Source organism: Sus scrofa, chromosome 16 (assembly GCF_000003025.6).
Source record: "Sus scrofa isolate TJ Tabasco breed Duroc chromosome 16, Sscrofa11.1, whole genome shotgun sequence".
In the NCBI taxonomy this organism is placed as follows: Eukaryota; Metazoa; Chordata; class Mammalia; order Artiodactyla; family Suidae; genus Sus; species Sus scrofa.
The window spans coordinates 21101575-21117923 of NC_010458.4; the positions used below are offsets into that span (position 1 = coordinate 21101575).

At 39.0% G+C, this 16349-nt stretch overlaps 1 protein-coding gene across 1 annotated transcript in view; it reads left to right on the top strand.

Moving 5' to 3' along the window:
- SPEF2 (sperm flagellar 2) overlaps positions 1–16349 on the top strand; it is a 176129-nt gene that overhangs the window by 13112 nt on the left and 146668 nt on the right. The window contains 5 exon segments of the mRNA NM_001044561.1: positions 175–277; positions 6735–6987; positions 9566–9736; positions 11672–11812; positions 13512–13576. Of these exon segments, the coding sequence (NP_001038026.1) occupies positions 175–277; positions 6735–6987; positions 9566–9736; positions 11672–11812; positions 13512–13576 (733 nt within the window).

Genomic DNA, 16349 nt, shown 5'->3' on the forward strand with positions numbered 1-16349 from the left:
GATGTTAAACTTCAGTATTTTCATTTGGTTATTAAAAGATGTTTTTAGAAGTATTTTCATGCATCATAAGTTCAACTTAAATTAGGGAGTTTTACTCTATGTATATACAATGAAAATATAGAAGCTCCACGTACAGTATTATATTGACTTCATCTCTATGTTTTTAAAATTCAGGTCCCAAATCATTTGCAAAGGCATTTTCCAGTGGCTATCTAATTGGAGAAGTTTTGCACAAGTATGAACTTCAGGATGATTTTGCAGAATTTTCAGAAAAGAGGTTAGTGAGATTCTTCCTCACTTAAAAAAAAAAGGTCAATTCCTTTGCCATTTGGATGGTTTTAGCCTCCAGAGTTAACATTAAAGAATCATTTATCACAAGATTCTTCCAAACTTATAGCAGGCAAGCCCACCACTGGGTATGGAAATTGTGGCTTCCTCACATATACATACTTCATTTTCTGTGGGAGAAAGTTATATGATTTATAGGAGAGAAAGTTATATGATTGCAGCAAGCTCTCATCTCTAGATGGGCCCCATTTTAATATCTCTGTATTCCCTGCAGTCCTGTGTTTTATTAAGTTTGTCAAGTGTTCACCCATCACTTCTCCAAAAGTTCTTTTGCCCATTTCTTTCTCTCTTCTCCTTCTGGAACTCCCATTATGTGTATGTTGGTCTCCTAGATGATATCCCACAGATCTCTGTTGATTTTTTTAAAAATAAACTTCTTGGAGTTCCCGTTGTGGCGCAGTGGTTAACGAATCCGACTAGGAACCATGAGGTTGCGGGTTCGGTCCCTGCCCTTGCTCAGTGGGTTAACGATCCGGCGTTGCCGTGAGCTGTGGTGTAGGCTGCAGACGTGGCTCGGATCCCGCGTTGCTGTGGCTCTGGCGTAGGCTGGTGGCTACAGCTCTGATTCGACCCCTAGCCTGGGAACCTCCATATGCCGCGGGAGCGGCCCAAGAAATAGCAAAAAGACAAAAAAAATAAAAAATAAAAAATAAATAAAAATAAACTTCTTATTTTAGAACAGTTTTAGATTTATGGAAAAAAATTGCAAAGAGAGTACAGAGAGTTCCCATATTGTTCACACCTAGTTTCCCCCTACTATTAGCATCTTATATTGGTGTGGCACATTTTGGATCAAAGATTTGCTATAATTTTTACCTAATGTCTTTTTCATGCCAGTGACCCATTAGGATAGCACCTTACATTTTATAGTCATGTCTCCTAAGACTCTTCTTGGCTGTGATTCTTAGACTTTCCTTGTTTTTGATAACCTGTACAGTTTTGGAGAATTAAAAACTGGTCAGGTTCTTTGTACATAGTCCCTCAGTTAGAATTTGTCTGATGTTTTCCTCATGACTGGAATGAGTTTCTATGTTTTGAAATTCTTCGCATTTTTCTTTGTTCTTTTTCCTTTCTGTTTCTCCTGTGAATAATTTCAATTGATCTATCTTTGAGTTTACTGATTCTTTCTTCTGCCAATTCAGACCTCCTGTTGAGCTATTCTAGTGAATTTTACATTTCAGGTATTGTACTTTTCAACTTTAGAAAGTTGGTTCTTATTTTTATAATTTTTATTTATTTACTTATTTTTTTTTTCTTTTTAGGGCCGCACCCATGGCATATAGAATTTCCCAGGGTAAGGGTCAAATAGGAGCTGCAGGTGTTGGCCTACACCACAGCCACAGCAATGCCGGATCTGAGCCACATTTGCAATCTATGCCACAGCTTGCGGCAATGCCTGATCCTTAACTCACTGAGTGAGGCCAGGGCTCAAATCTGCATTCTCATGGATACCAGCTGGGTTCTTAACCCACTCAGCCACAATGGGAACTCCTATAATTTTTATTTCTTTATTGATATTATTTTTTTGTTGAAATATTTGTTCTCATGCTTTCTTTTTTAATTTTCAAAAAAATGGGTTCTTTTAGTTTTTTTTTTTTTTTTTCTTTTTTCTCTCTTTTTTTTAGGGCTGTACCTGTGGCGTATGGAATTTCCCAGGCTAGGGATTGAATCAGAGCTCTAGCTGCCAGCCTATGCTACAGCCACAGCAATACCAGATCCTAGCTGAGTCTGTGATCTGCCCCACAGCTCATGGTGATGCTAGATCCTTAACCCATGGGGCAAGGCCAGGAATTGAACTCACATTTTCATGGACACCGATCAGATTCTTAACCCCCTAAGCTGCAATGGAACTCCCTAGTTTTTTTTTTGTTTTTTTTTTAACATTTATAATAGCTCATTTAAGGTCTTTGTCTAATAAATGTGATGTCTTGGCTTCCTCAGAGGTTTCTACTGACTTTTTCCCCCTGTGTATCAACCATACCTTCCTGTTTCTCTGTATGTCTCATACTTATTGAAAATAGACATTCAAAATAGTATAATGAGTTAACTCAGATTGACCCACCTCCCCAGGGTTAGTCGTTGTTGCTGTTTGTTGTTTGTTGCTGCTGCTGCGTATTTTTGTTTGTTTAATTACTATCCCGCATTGATTCTGGAAAGTCTGTATTCCTTATTACGTACAGCAACTAAGGACTGCTTTGTTAGCTTAGTGAACAGAGCCAATGAACAGAGGTCAGTGTATGAACAGGCATTGCCCCTGGCCCATAGCAGGCACACAATAATGTTTCTCTGTTGAGTGAATGAATGATTTCAGAAAGTGTACCTGGTTAGTTTAGAAAACTTAAGAGACCATACTGATCAGATCATGCATGCGGTATTTCAGGGGCACCAAACTGTCTCTTGTTAGCGGGGCCATAGAAGGCCTTGGTGTGTAACGGAAAAAGGGACTCCATATGGATGGACGCAACTGTGAAGACACAGGTCTTAGTGGACAGAGAGGCCTTTGTGCAAAGAAAAAGAAGCCCCTTCTTGGATGAAGCAGCCTCATGCTAGATTCAGGCAGGGCTTGGCAAGCTGGGCACAGAATAGATTTCACACTCTTGCCTCGCCTGGACAGGTGTGTGCCCTGGACATCATTGTGTGCAGTGGCCCTGCCTTGTGCTCATTGCCGAGGACTAAATTTCTGTTCCACTGGGAGTCATCACATTTCTTGACATTGGGAGAGGGACCCGCTTGTCCTGATAACCAAATACTATCCATCTTTAGTTCCTGGAAGAATGCAGTTTTTGTCCAGGGAACATGGTATTTTAAAGAAGGCAAGGGTGGAGTTCCCGTCGTGGCGCAGTGGTTAACGAATCCGACTAGGAACCATGAGGTTGCGGGTTCCATCCCTGGCCTTGCTCAGTGGGTTAACGATTCGGCGTTGCCGTGAGCTGTGGTGTAGGTTGCAGACGAGGCTCTGATCCCGCGTTGCTGTGGCTCTGGCGTAGGCCGGTGGCTACAGCTCCGATTCAACCCCTAGCCTGGGAACCTCCATATGCTGCGGGAGCGGCCCAAGAAATAGCAACAATAACAACAACAACAACAAAAAAAGACAAAAAAAAAAAAAAAAAAAAGAAATCTTTAAAAAAATAAAAAATAAAATAAAGAAGGCAAGGGAGTTCCCGTCGTGGCGCAGTGGTTAACGAATCCAACTAGGAACGTGAGGTTGTGGGTTTGATCCCTGGCATCGCTCAGTGGGTTGAGGATCCAGCGTTGCCGTGAGCTGTGGTGTAGGTTGCAGACGCGTCTTGGATCCCGAGTTGCTGTGGCTCTGGTGTAGGTCGGCAGCTACAGCTCCAATTAGACCCCCAGCCTGGGAACCTCCATATGCCACGGGAGCGGCCCTAGACAAGGCAAAAAGACAAATAATAATAATAATAATAATAAAATAAAGAAGGCAAGAATCAGTGAATCCGATGATCTGAACTTTGTCATAATGTATTCAGTGGGGAAAAGTCAAGTCTCTTTTTTTAGACAGCTCTCTAGTGCCAGAGCTCATGAGTTGGGGATTCTTATGTAATATTTTTTAGTTTCTTTAGTCTAAATGCAAACAGTAAACTAAATCTATGTTGCTAATAATTTGAAGTTATTTGCTTTGGGAATTCCTTAATCCTAAGAATGACTCACCTAACTCTGAAAGAATTCTGTCTCAGGATGTCTTTAGTCTGTCACAGAAGGTGAAAAATGAGCAGATTAGTTAAAAGAATAAAATAAGGAGCATGGCTATCCCTTGGGAGGGCAGCTTCTAATTACCTTGTGAACTGTATTCCCTCAGCAGGTGGCAAGGAGGGGAGGAGATAGGTAATCCCTTGGCAAATAAGGACAGCAGTAGGGAGGGAGGAGGTTCTTCCCCGAACACATCCCTTATTCCCTCAGGGGTCATCATTTACATCATATGTTCTGTCTCCAGAGCACAGATGTCCCAGTGGTTTCTCGGTGTTCAAAAACAACTGTTGATTATCATGCTATACCAATTAAACTCATACTGTAACAAGAATGGACTTTCACCAGTTGCTGCACCAGTTGTATTTCCATAACTTTGGTTGGAAATACAGAATATATGTTAAAAACTTCCAGTGAGAAGTACTATCACACCTGGATACCTTGGCCAGACCATAAATTTTAAAACCTGCTGTGTCACTGAACCCTAGTGTTACTACCCGGCTTATGCTACCTTCTGGGGGTCATTAATAGAAGTAAGAGGAGGAGAAATGTTCTTCACTGTTATTGGGCACAGGGCTAAAGTTTGATACCATTTGGAAATAAATAGTGTTTGCTTTTGGATTCCCCCTCCTGAATTACAGTGCCTCTAACCCATGTAGCCCAAGGTTCTGACTCTGGCAAAACCTTTGCAAAGTGGCTCTCGGGACATATCTTTCCAAATAAGTGCAGTGGACAAGGCATACAGGACTCCTAGGATAGGCAGGATTAACTCCCATGGAAGATCGAAAAGGAGTGTCAGGTCCTTTCCAGGGAAAGTGAACACGACTCATTGATCATCGTCTTTCACAAGCACACTCTTCAAAACATGGTGTGCTCTACCCTAATCATTTTAGGCCAGTGTTTGTTACCTCAAACCATAAGGTCATTTGTGGACGAACACATTGCAAAACTGGACGTGACATGAGAAGACCTACAAAAAAATGTTTACCTGTTGTGGCTGATAAGATTGCCTTGTAGCATTCCTTCTCTCAACTGATCCCCTCTGTGGGCATTTATCTTTTCTCAATTTAAAATATTTTATTCCAGATTTGGTTGATGCAGTTTGCCACATAGGACACTAAGTTGCACCACACAACTGGCGAAGGACTTCAGTGTCTTGTGTCACTAATATTTGTTGACGTTGGCCTTCCCATGATACGCTGGCTCCTTATTTCTATTTAGAAATCATTCATATATTTCTCCAGCCCCATCTATTTGCAGTTGATAGGCACTTTTTTGGCTAGATTTTAGGAGGTTCACAAACATTCCAAAATGGTATGCACATTTTATACATTTTGTGTAGGTGCATGGATGTATGTTTTCTTTCCTGTAAAAAAGGTTCCATAGCTCTCATCAGATTTCCAAAGAATGGTATCTATGACTAGAAAAAAAAAAAAGATTTATAGCCACTGCTTGAGAGAAATCTCTTGATAAATAGTATACTAGGTACAGTATATAAAGTTTAAGAAGAGCTAAGGGATCTTTATCAGCTTCTAAAAGTTCAGTTAAAGTCATTAAAGGTCGTTGTATCTTCCCCAGATAATTTTATAGTCCAAAATAAAGTGTGGAGTGAGTAACCCTATAATATTAGAAACTCTGCCAACTCCTTCTGTTCTAAGGTGTTTTTTTTTTTTTCCAGAGGGGGGATAGGACTTATATTCAAGTTAAGTCAGTACAATATATATATTCAGTGTATTTTTTTCCATTAAAGAATGTCACTGAATGTTTGGAAGTTAAAGTATGGAGAAAATAGGTTAAAATTGATATTTGCATCCAGTTTGATCATAGAGAGGCACAAAAGTTGAAAATGCATCTAACATCTTTTGCCTTCTTTCTGTCTCTGGATTCATAAGCTTATTAACAGGCCACTTGAAATGTTAATTACAACAGTTATAGCAGTCTATTACTACTTGTTATTCATCTATTTTTCCCACTATGAACTCATAAAGGTCAGGGTGTCTTATGCATCTTTGTAAGACTTTAATTAATTTATAAAAATTTAATAAATTTAATAAATAAATTCTTGGAAGAAGTGAGAGACTAAATTAGCAAATGAATTCATGAATTTCTTCTGAAATCTGAGCCTAATTTGATAACAGGTAATTCAGTAATACATATAACTTGGAAAATCTTTAGTGATTCTTGAAGTAATAAAAATGTACAGTGAAGATTACATAACTAGTTCAATTGTAAAGGTAATATTATTTAATTAAATATTTCTGTCAGTACCTGAGAGGATTATTGTGAAAATTGACACTGCAACTGAAAATAGAGTTATTTCCAGGATCCAGTCATAATATCATCTAAAGAAATGGACATTTAAATTGCAATTTTGCCTTCTGAGTAAATATTTAGTTTTTCCATTTAGAAGAAGGTATTTAGTTATGTTTTTGTAGAAATTCTAGCACTTCTTTAAGTAGAAAAATAGATGAAATTAATGAGTTTTAGTTTAGCCATTCAAGAGAAATAAATGCATGGAGTTGAGAGGATAATTGACAAAATCTCAATGTATCTACATGACTGAGTGGTTTTAGGAAGGAATGGTATATTTAAAAGAATATAGGATAATTGATAATATTGGATTATGATAATACCTCTGATATTTTAAATAAGTGTCTAATTATGTAAAATATTTTAATGCCTAGGATTTCAAGTGCCAAACTTAATAATTTTTCTCGCTTGGAGCCAACACTTCACCTTCTGGGTGTGCAGTTTGATCAGAATGTGGCCCATGATATCATCACAGAAAAGCCTGGGGTGGCCATGAAACTCTTATATCAATTATACATTGCTCTTCAGAGAAAGAAGAAGAGTGGACTGACTGGCGTGGAATTGCAAACCATGCAACCCCTGACAAACACAAAACTTCAGAACATGAAAAGTGAGGCTTTTCGAGATGTGAGTACATAAAGTAATGTCATAAGCAAATCACATTATAAAACCTGATAAAGAGGCATGACAGTGATATTGCATTCTCAAAGAAGCCCCATTGAGCATATTTGTCCCTGATGTATGTTATAGGCCATATTTGGGTTTTGTTTCATATGGACATTTTCAATTCTCTTATCCATTGTTGATGCATCCCTCTCTCTGATCCATCAATAACTAACCAAATTCTGTTGTCCCTAATACCTAGTGCCTAATACCTAGTGCCAGTCCCATACCTATGCCTGTTCCTCTCTTTCCATTTCTAACCCCATCGTTATTTGCTCAGATCTCCTGCTGAACTACTCAGCAACCTACCAACCCATCTCCCCATCTTCAGGCTTTCTTCTAGAGGTTAATCAACTGCTAGATAAATCTGCCCTCACCTCCACTTTTGTGGGTTTCTTCTGCTCAAAAACCTATTTTACATATATCTCATCCCTCAATTCAACCTGCATTCAAGTTCTCTCATTAAACGTTCTCATCCTGTCTTTCTAACCTGATTTCTTCATAACCCTCAGCATAAAGTTGTTCTTCTACATTGAGCAGCAGCCTGTCCTTGAATAGGACTTGCAAATTTCTGCTCTTCCACCCAAGCTCACCCTTCTGTCTCCTCTTCCCCCAAACTTTCCTCCATCTGCTCTGTCCAACCTTCCCAGTACACTGGGACTCTTTCTGTAGGACTCCTAGGGCACAAGTAATTCTTCCTCTTTGGGGTTAACTTGCTTCTGCTGATATTATTGACTGACTTTCATTATTTGTCATATAGCCTCACAAGATTTTTTAGTTCCTCCAGTTCAAGATATATACCTAGTACAATGCTTTGAACATTGCAAGTGCTCGCTAAATGTCTTTTGATTATTTAACATAACTTTTTAGTTGACAGATCTCTGTAATTCCTGTGCTATTTCCTTTTCATAAGTGAAGGGCGTTAACTTTTCCAGGCCTATAGGGTAATGAGTACTGTACTGATGAAACACACTAATTAGCAATGGAGATAATAAAACTTAATTTGTGAGGCAACAATGACAATAGGTATTGAGGGCTGCCTTCACTTTCAGATTTGTGTGTTCTTGATGGACATCCTGTGAGCCTGGTAGCAGAATAAACTCAGCTCAACAGATATTTCCTGAGCTGGGGAGGAAATAAGAATTAAGTTGAAGATATAGGTATGTGTTAAGGTGGAGACGTAGCATGTTCAAGGACCTTACAATTTCATTGCCACTGTGAAGACAGAGACCAGGCCATTTTTAGCAATGAAAGGAGCAGGGGGATGTTTAAGTACATCAAGTCAGCTTGAAGGACCTTAAATATTCTTCTAAGTTCAGGTTTCTACTAAGGGAGCTTTAGAAAAGGAGAACCTAGAGTGGTTTGGGCAATGGTGCCATTAAAAAAATTGTTTTTGGTAAGTCATCAGCTTCTAATTAGATTACTTTTGTTTTTTTGTTTTGTTTTGTTTTGTTTTTGTCTTTTTGCTATTTCTTTGGGCTGCTCCCGCAGCATATGGAGGTTCCCAGGCTAGGGGTCTAATCGGAGCTGTAGCCACCAGCCTACGCCACAGCCATAGCAACTCAGGATCTGAGCCGCATCTGCGACCTACACCACAGTTCATGGCAATGCCAGATCATTAACCCACTGAGCAAGGGCAGGGACCGAACCCGCAATCTCATGGTTCCTAGTCGGATTCGTTAACCACTGTGCCACAACGGGAACTCCTAGATTACTTTTGGATAGCAAAGTTTTAGTGAAATACCTTAGCCGTGTTTCTCTGTGTCCCATTTTATGATCATCTCTGAGAATTCATTTTCTTGTACTGTTGCACCCTCATTTCCGGTGGCTTGGAAGTTTTCATTGCCTCTTCACTTTTTACTAGGAAGCGGCTTACATAATGGAAAGAATCTAGCTTCTTATATTATCTCTATGTGTTGAAATTGGTTTTATCAATGATTTTTATGATAATGTATTTCTGAAGATACAAATACCATTCATTGATGGAGTTCCCATTGTAGCTCAGCGGAAACAAATCCGACTAGGAACCATGAGGTTGTGGGTTCAATCCCTGGACTCACTCAGTGGGTTAAGGATCTGACGTGGCCATGAGCTGTGGTGTAGGTCACAGATGCGGCTCGGATCCTGATCCTGCGTTGCTGCGGCTGTGGCATAGGCCAGCAGTTGTCGCTCCAATTTGACCCCTAGCCTGGGAACTTCCATGTGCGGCTCTAAAAAGCAAAAAAAAAAAAAAAAAAAAAAAAAAAAAAGCCATTCATTGAAAATTAAACTTGGCAAAATGTTTAATTTTATAAATTAGAATTAAAGTATATGTGAGACTCTTTGTAAGAAGGAATTCAAATCATGCATTTTTGTTGTCCTTAACTCAGTTAAGGATATGAGTGATTGGTACAGGGCTTGAATTTACTTTAACTATCAACAATAGTAATTCATAGAAATTTTATTTTGAAGTAATTCATTGAAATTTTATGTGTGCTTATAACAACATTATAGTCTCTATCCTCTAGTAATGGAATCTTTTTGAAATGCTTTCTTCATTTAGAGACTTAGAAACCTGATACCACGTCAAACTGATGTCAGTCTGATGCGGGTTTCACACAGGTTTCAAGAAAAGTATAAATACAAGGACGAAGATCTTGTCCACACGCATTTGAAGAAACTTGAAAATTTTCAAAAACTCCAGGAAGAACAGAGATCTTTTAATATCGAAAAGGTTTTATAGAACAATTTTTTTGAGAAACTCGTTAACTGCATAGTATACTGTTTGCAACTTCTGCCTGTAGTACACATTGCATAAGCATGAATCCAGCATGAGTTGCAGGTTCCTGATGCATGACTCAGTTCGGCCTGCTCTTACCTTCCTCTCCCTTCAATTTTCCCTTTCTCCATCTCCACTCTTGCTGTCGTCTCTCCTTGGGGCTAAAACAAGAACTGCCTTCTCTGGAATAGTAGGGCAACTTGATCCCTTTTTAAGCTGTCTAGTGGAAATGAATGCTTCACATGGTGTAGTGATGGGGGCAGCTACAAGCTACTCCAATGAAGGCTCATGGCCATTGTCACTACCAAAGGATACAGAATGGATCTTTCCTTGTCTTGTTTTCCTCTTTGCAACCCCTAGGTCTTCCCATCCTGCTCCACTTCTGTCTTTCTGACAATGTTCTAATCCCCTTCAGCATCACTTAGCATTTCCCTGACTCTTGCTTCTTGCTTTGACTAACTCCCTGCTGCTTCCCAGATTCCTTTGAAAATCTTTAGTGATCTCCTGTGCCTTTAAGTATAGGAGAGGACAGTGATATGCGGAATCATCAAAAACTTTTAGGAGACTTTCAGGCAGCTGTGTGTATGGAATGTGTAAACTACAGGCCAACGAATTATAGTTCTTCTAATTGCATGGTAAAGCACTTTTTAAATTCACATATTTGGAATGCTAAGCAATGAACCTATCTTGAATGAAGTCGGTGACTTTTGGGGAGGGAGGGAAAGATGAGAGACCAACTATGGAAGACCTTCTGATCCCATTACTTGCCAGAAAGTGGATTGAGCCCTAGGCTTCCCCCAGCGTCGCATGTGAGAGAGACAAGGCACTCAACTCATAAGGCAATGCTTAAGTCCATACCAAGTACTGGGGCTCTCCTTTTATGGAACTGGCCTGTCTGACTTTGAAGTGCCACATCAAATGTAGAAAGTCTCTGCAGAAAGTTGGGTAGAAGGAAGAATGACCCCCCTAAATATTCTGAAATAAAATATGATAGGAAGCAAATAGGACAAAAGGTAGAGCCTATGTCTTCCCAGCTTTCCTAAGAAAAAGAGATAAAACATATGGCACTTAAAGATGCCATATTTTTGGGAATGAAATGAAGAAGCATTTTTAATTATTTACAATTTCTGTTCTTTTAGTGGTAAATTGAAGTTTCTTATCTGTAGACATAGAACTATTGATCTTATTAATTCTGTCTAATGCATTCATAGCAAAGTCATGATTCGTTTCACGTTACCTCTTAAGTCATTTATTTTTAAAATGTTTTATGTAACTTTTACTGGATTTTTTTTCCCTTCAGCTGCACTCCCCTGCTTATATTCTTCTTAAAATAATTACTGCCTACATAGAGAAGAGATGATCCAATAATGGTAACAATAGTGTTAATCCAAGATTTGAGGTAGCCTCTGAACTCATTGCTGTAAATGTAACTGAGTTTGGGGAGAGCTTGTCATTTCTGTTGGGTTCCCTGGGATTCCTCCTAGAGATCATGTCCTAGATTGAATTTTTTCTTCAGACCTTCTTCAGAGACAGAGTTTTCTCTTCCCATTATTGGGCAGGTCATGAAGTTGGAACTAGGAAAGAATCACACTCTTCTTTGTACTGGGGACACCTTTATTATCCTTTTTGTGTCACTACCTGGAATGAAAAGACACACATTTGATTGGCCTAATTTCAGGATTCCAAAATTGTCTTAATATCATACTTTTCAAATTAAGTTATATTGGTACCTCCTTCCTAATGTTACACAGTTGTAACACATCTAATCCATTGGTTAATGGCTGAATTTGGAAAATTTCAATGGAAAATTTGCATATATGTGTACCTGTGAGTATATAACATTGTGTATTATTTGACAAACTGAATAACTAACGTATATGGGATATTCAGCAACGCTTGAGCAGAAGACGACAAAATGAAATAATGGCCCAAATCCAAGCAGCCATCATACAGATTCCTAAGCCTGCATCAAATCGTACTCTGAAAGCACTCGATGCCCAAAAAATGATGAAAAAGAAAAAAGAGGCAGAGGTAAATAATAATCCTTTACTACCTACTGTGTTGTGTTTATCTTAATGAAAGGATGCTATTTTCCTAAAACATATAGAGGGACTTCCCCAAACTCCCTACTTCCTTTTCAGCTTATCTCTGATGTTGTCCCTTCTTATTCAAAACTCCTCCACTGTTTGCGTATCAAATCCATTTTATATTGTTTAGAAACAGAGAATACAGCTTTAAGACAAGGATGGAAAATTCCCATTAAATGACAGTATCTGTGTGAACGCCTGTGATGGATTCTATGGTCACTGACAAGCTAAGGCAGAGTGGGTGCTGTCATGATGGGTCATGACACCCATGGGCATGGTAGGGGCCAGTCCAGGTACCCATACCATGTATGTGCCATTCCCACTCTTTGCTTCTACTCAATTCCTCCTCACCATGCTGCACTATCTTTCTAGGCATCCTAGAAATGTTCATTGATTTGCTTGCTATCAGTATATCTAAATTTAAAATACCTACACTGGTGGTATTTTACTAGATAGTACCAACTGTCCATCATTCCAATAGATGCAATCTGATTATATATCACAAGGGAGCAGTACTACATTTTGATACTAGTTCTTGCAATCTATGCTGCACAGTGATGCAGTGATTATTAGTGATATTCTCTCCTATGACTTAAGAAAAGAGATTAATATCTACCATTTATTGATCTTCTGTTACATGTCAGCCTATGGGTTGGGCAATTCACATTATCTTTAATTTATAGATAACTTTCTAAGTAAGGCATTATTTTCCCCATCTGGTAGATAACTTAGACTCAGAAAACTGACAAGTATTACCCAAGTTCACAATGCTGAGAGTGACAGGTCTCTTTGATTTCAAAAATCCATTATATTTTTATTAATTCACAATTTCTTTTTTTAGTATTAAAAATTCCAGAGTCCCTATTGTGGCTCAGTGGGTTAAGAACCCAGTGTTGTCTCTGTGAGGATGTGGGTTCCATCCTTGGCCTCACTCAGTGGGTTTGAGGATCTGGCATTGCCACAAGTTGCAACATAGGCCTCAGATGCAGCTCTGATTCAACCCCTAGCCAGGAACTTCCATATGCTGTTGGTGCAGAAGTTAAAAAAAAAAAAAAAAAATCCTTTAGTTAGATTCTAAAAAATACTACCCACAGAGGCTTTTTTCTGACCCCATTTTAATAAAAGTATTTAATTCTTATGTTTCCCTGGTTTGATTAAAGTCTATTAATTAGGATTTGCAGTAGGCAGAGGATCAGCTAAAATTAATTTTCAGGGAGCAAATTCATAGCATAAATAAGGTGTAACAAGAAATGTTTCAAACACCCAATTTAATTTTAAAAGAAATATTTATATCTAAACAAATGCTTATTCTCCTTTAAGAGAATTATAGTTAAAAATGCATGTCCTGGCTCTTTGATAATCTTGATTCTCATTAAATGCCCTTTGATGTACTATCAGAGTTAGAATTGTGAACTGAATGATTCAGGTCAGGCAGTTTTCAACTTATTTTAGGTATATTTAGCCTAGTCTGAAAGTAACAAGTCAAAACAGAAAAATATTCTAGAATGCTGCTTTTCAGCCCCTGTCTCCTAATCAGCTTGAGTTAGCAGTGTGTGTCACTTTATAAATTTGAATGAATGTGGTCAATGAAAATTTTTAAAGTTCTTTAGAGATAAAAAACTGATAATGAATTTTCTTTAAAGGATGTGGCCAATGAGATTAAGAAGTTTGAAGCTTTAATAAAAAAGGATCTCCAGGCAAAAGAAAGGTGGGTTGCAAATTACTTTAATAATCATAAAACTGCATTCTGGTCTACTTAACTTTTGACTATTTAGAAATAGTGTGCCTGAAATAGCTCTTCCAAAGATGTTTTCACCTGTAGAATCTTCATTAAGAGAATATAATAAGGAAGATAAATGAGCTAAAATTCAGATGAATCATTCATTAACAAGTTTTAATTGTTTAAGGCAGGAGGGTTAATTGCTATTTTGAGATGTGAGGTTAATTTATTTTTTTCTATGCTATACTTCCTCTTCTAAGTTCACACATATATTTTAAACATTCTGTTATGGTTAACTTATATTTGTCACAATTAATCCTTTATTAGACTCTAGTTTAGTTTCTCCCATGTTGCATCCTCAGCATTTGGCAATAAAAAGTTGTGGAATGAGTTTGTTGACTGAATGTCACTAAGGCAGTTCAGTGAGTCCTTTACAAAAAGTGCCTGATAAATTAATGGGCCTCCTTTGCCTAAAGATAAAGATTTTCTCCCCTCTTGTTTCCTATTAGGGGCCATTGAATCACAGAAAACAATTGATTAGGGGCTATATATATGCGAAGGAGCAACTTGCATTTTTCTGCATTTTTCAGGGAAACTATCCAAACTCTATTCATTTATGTTTTATAAAATATGAAATCACTATTAAAGAAGAAAAATAAACACATATTATGTACTTCAGCTCCATATTAACATATTTGAGGCAAGGGAGCAGAGTCAAATGAGGAGGAATAAGAAAACTAGAAATGGTTAAGAAGGCAGGTGTGAAAGGAAAATGAAGCAGAACGAACAATACATACATGAACTGCCTTTCCTCCCACCCCTGCAGGGCCCCCAGTTGCCCTACTCTGAGCCTGGCCCACATTTATCAGTGCTTCCTCAACTCCTAAAATAACCACCGTCCAACGCTACTCACCCATGCAACTGCCACCTGAACGCCAGCACACCCGCCCTGACCTTGTCCCATAAAAACCACTCCCACTCTTTCACTCATCTCACCAGCCACATGTGCTGGAGTAATAAGCAGATGGTGTCCACTAGAAGGACTGTCTGGAAATAATGAACTACTTTGATACTTTTAGTGCATGGTATTCTTGTAGCTGCATAGCCAGCCCCTTTCCTGGGACCCCTTGTGTTCCACGCACTTCAGCAACCAGAATTAACACCAAGAACAGCAGCACCCTTCCAGTCCTTGCACCAGCATCCATTTGTATTAGTGTCCTTGCCATGTCAGTGGATAAATATTTTAAATATCCTCCCTGTACAAACATTCAAGCTGATCCTCGTTGCCTTCCCAACCCAACCGGAACCTAAGCCTTTCTATTACTTAGCTTAGAAAACCCAAAACAAGAATGGGTTAAATGAGATGGACATTTACCTCTCTCTCCCACAACAGAAATCAGAACATCAGCCAGAATGTGTGTTGCTGTTCCAAGGTCATCCCTTTAGCTCCACTGTCCTGATTGTGGTCTTTGACCTCAAGGTCACATTCACAATACAAGATAGCTTCTGGGGCTCTGGCCATTTGGCCCATGTTCCAACATCAAGAAGGAGGATAGGCAAAAAGTGACTATCTCCAATCTGAACTAGCTCCCCAGGCAAGCCTTCCCAGAAGTCCCATGTAACATTTCTGCTTACACCCTATTGGCCAGAATTCAGTCACCTGGCCTCGCCTAGCAGAATGGGAGGCTGGGAATTGTAGTCTTTAGCGGTTTTCCTGTGTGAAACTAAGCTCTGTTTTGAGAGAAAAGGAGGGAAACATCAGTGTCCGTGGCAGGTCCTTTCTCTGCAGAAGCTTCTTGGTCTTGCCAGAGATTTACCATTGGAGGGCCCGCAATATTGAGAATCCTCTCTTCTCAGAGTAGCAGGATAGGCCCTGGGACAGCTGGAGTCCCTGGACCAGTCACCTCTGGCTGTAAGCAGCCCCATCTGGGACTCCAAATCCCTTCCAGTGCACTTTGCAGAGAGTATATCTTCTGAGGGACCCAAATAAAAAAAATTTTGGAAAGCAATAGTCTAGAGCTAACTTTTTTTTTTTTTTTTAAGTCTTTTTTGTTTTTTTAGGGCCGTACCTGTGGCATATGGAGGTTTCCAGGGTAGGGGTCGAATCGAAGTTGTAGCTGCCACCTACTCCATAGCCATAGCAACTCGGGATCCAAGCCACATCTGCATCCTACACCGTAGTTCACAGCAACACCGGATCCTTAATCCACTGAGCGAGGCCAGGGATTGAACCCAAAACCACATGGTTCCTGGTTGGATTCTTACTGCTGCACCAACGGGAACTCCCTAGAGCTAACTTTTAAAGGGGAAAAAAAAAAAACAAAGTTGTAATAGAGTATGGCTGTCTTAGTCCTTGTTATTAATCATTCTGAATTCTTAATTTACAACCAAGCATATTCTGGGCTTTTCAAGGAACTTTATACTACTCGATGCCAGAAAGCATTAGAATCGTCTCTTAGGTTAAGCTTAGGAGCAATTTCTGCATCTGCCTCTTTCACAGCCCGCTCCTAAAACATTTTCTCAAAGATGTCACCTCAAAGTCTTTTTTCTTTTGTGAAAGAATGGAATGAAGTCTCAGCAAGAGCAATGCAAGAACAACCATTGCTGCTTTTTCCCCACATGTACTATTTCTTCATTTTTTAAGACAAATAACAAATGCCATTTACTTTTTATTTCTTTAGCTGAGGCTGCTGGCTAATGTTATTTGACATTTCAATTCATAGATTTACCTTAGGCTGCTCCTAGCACTAATAATTCATAC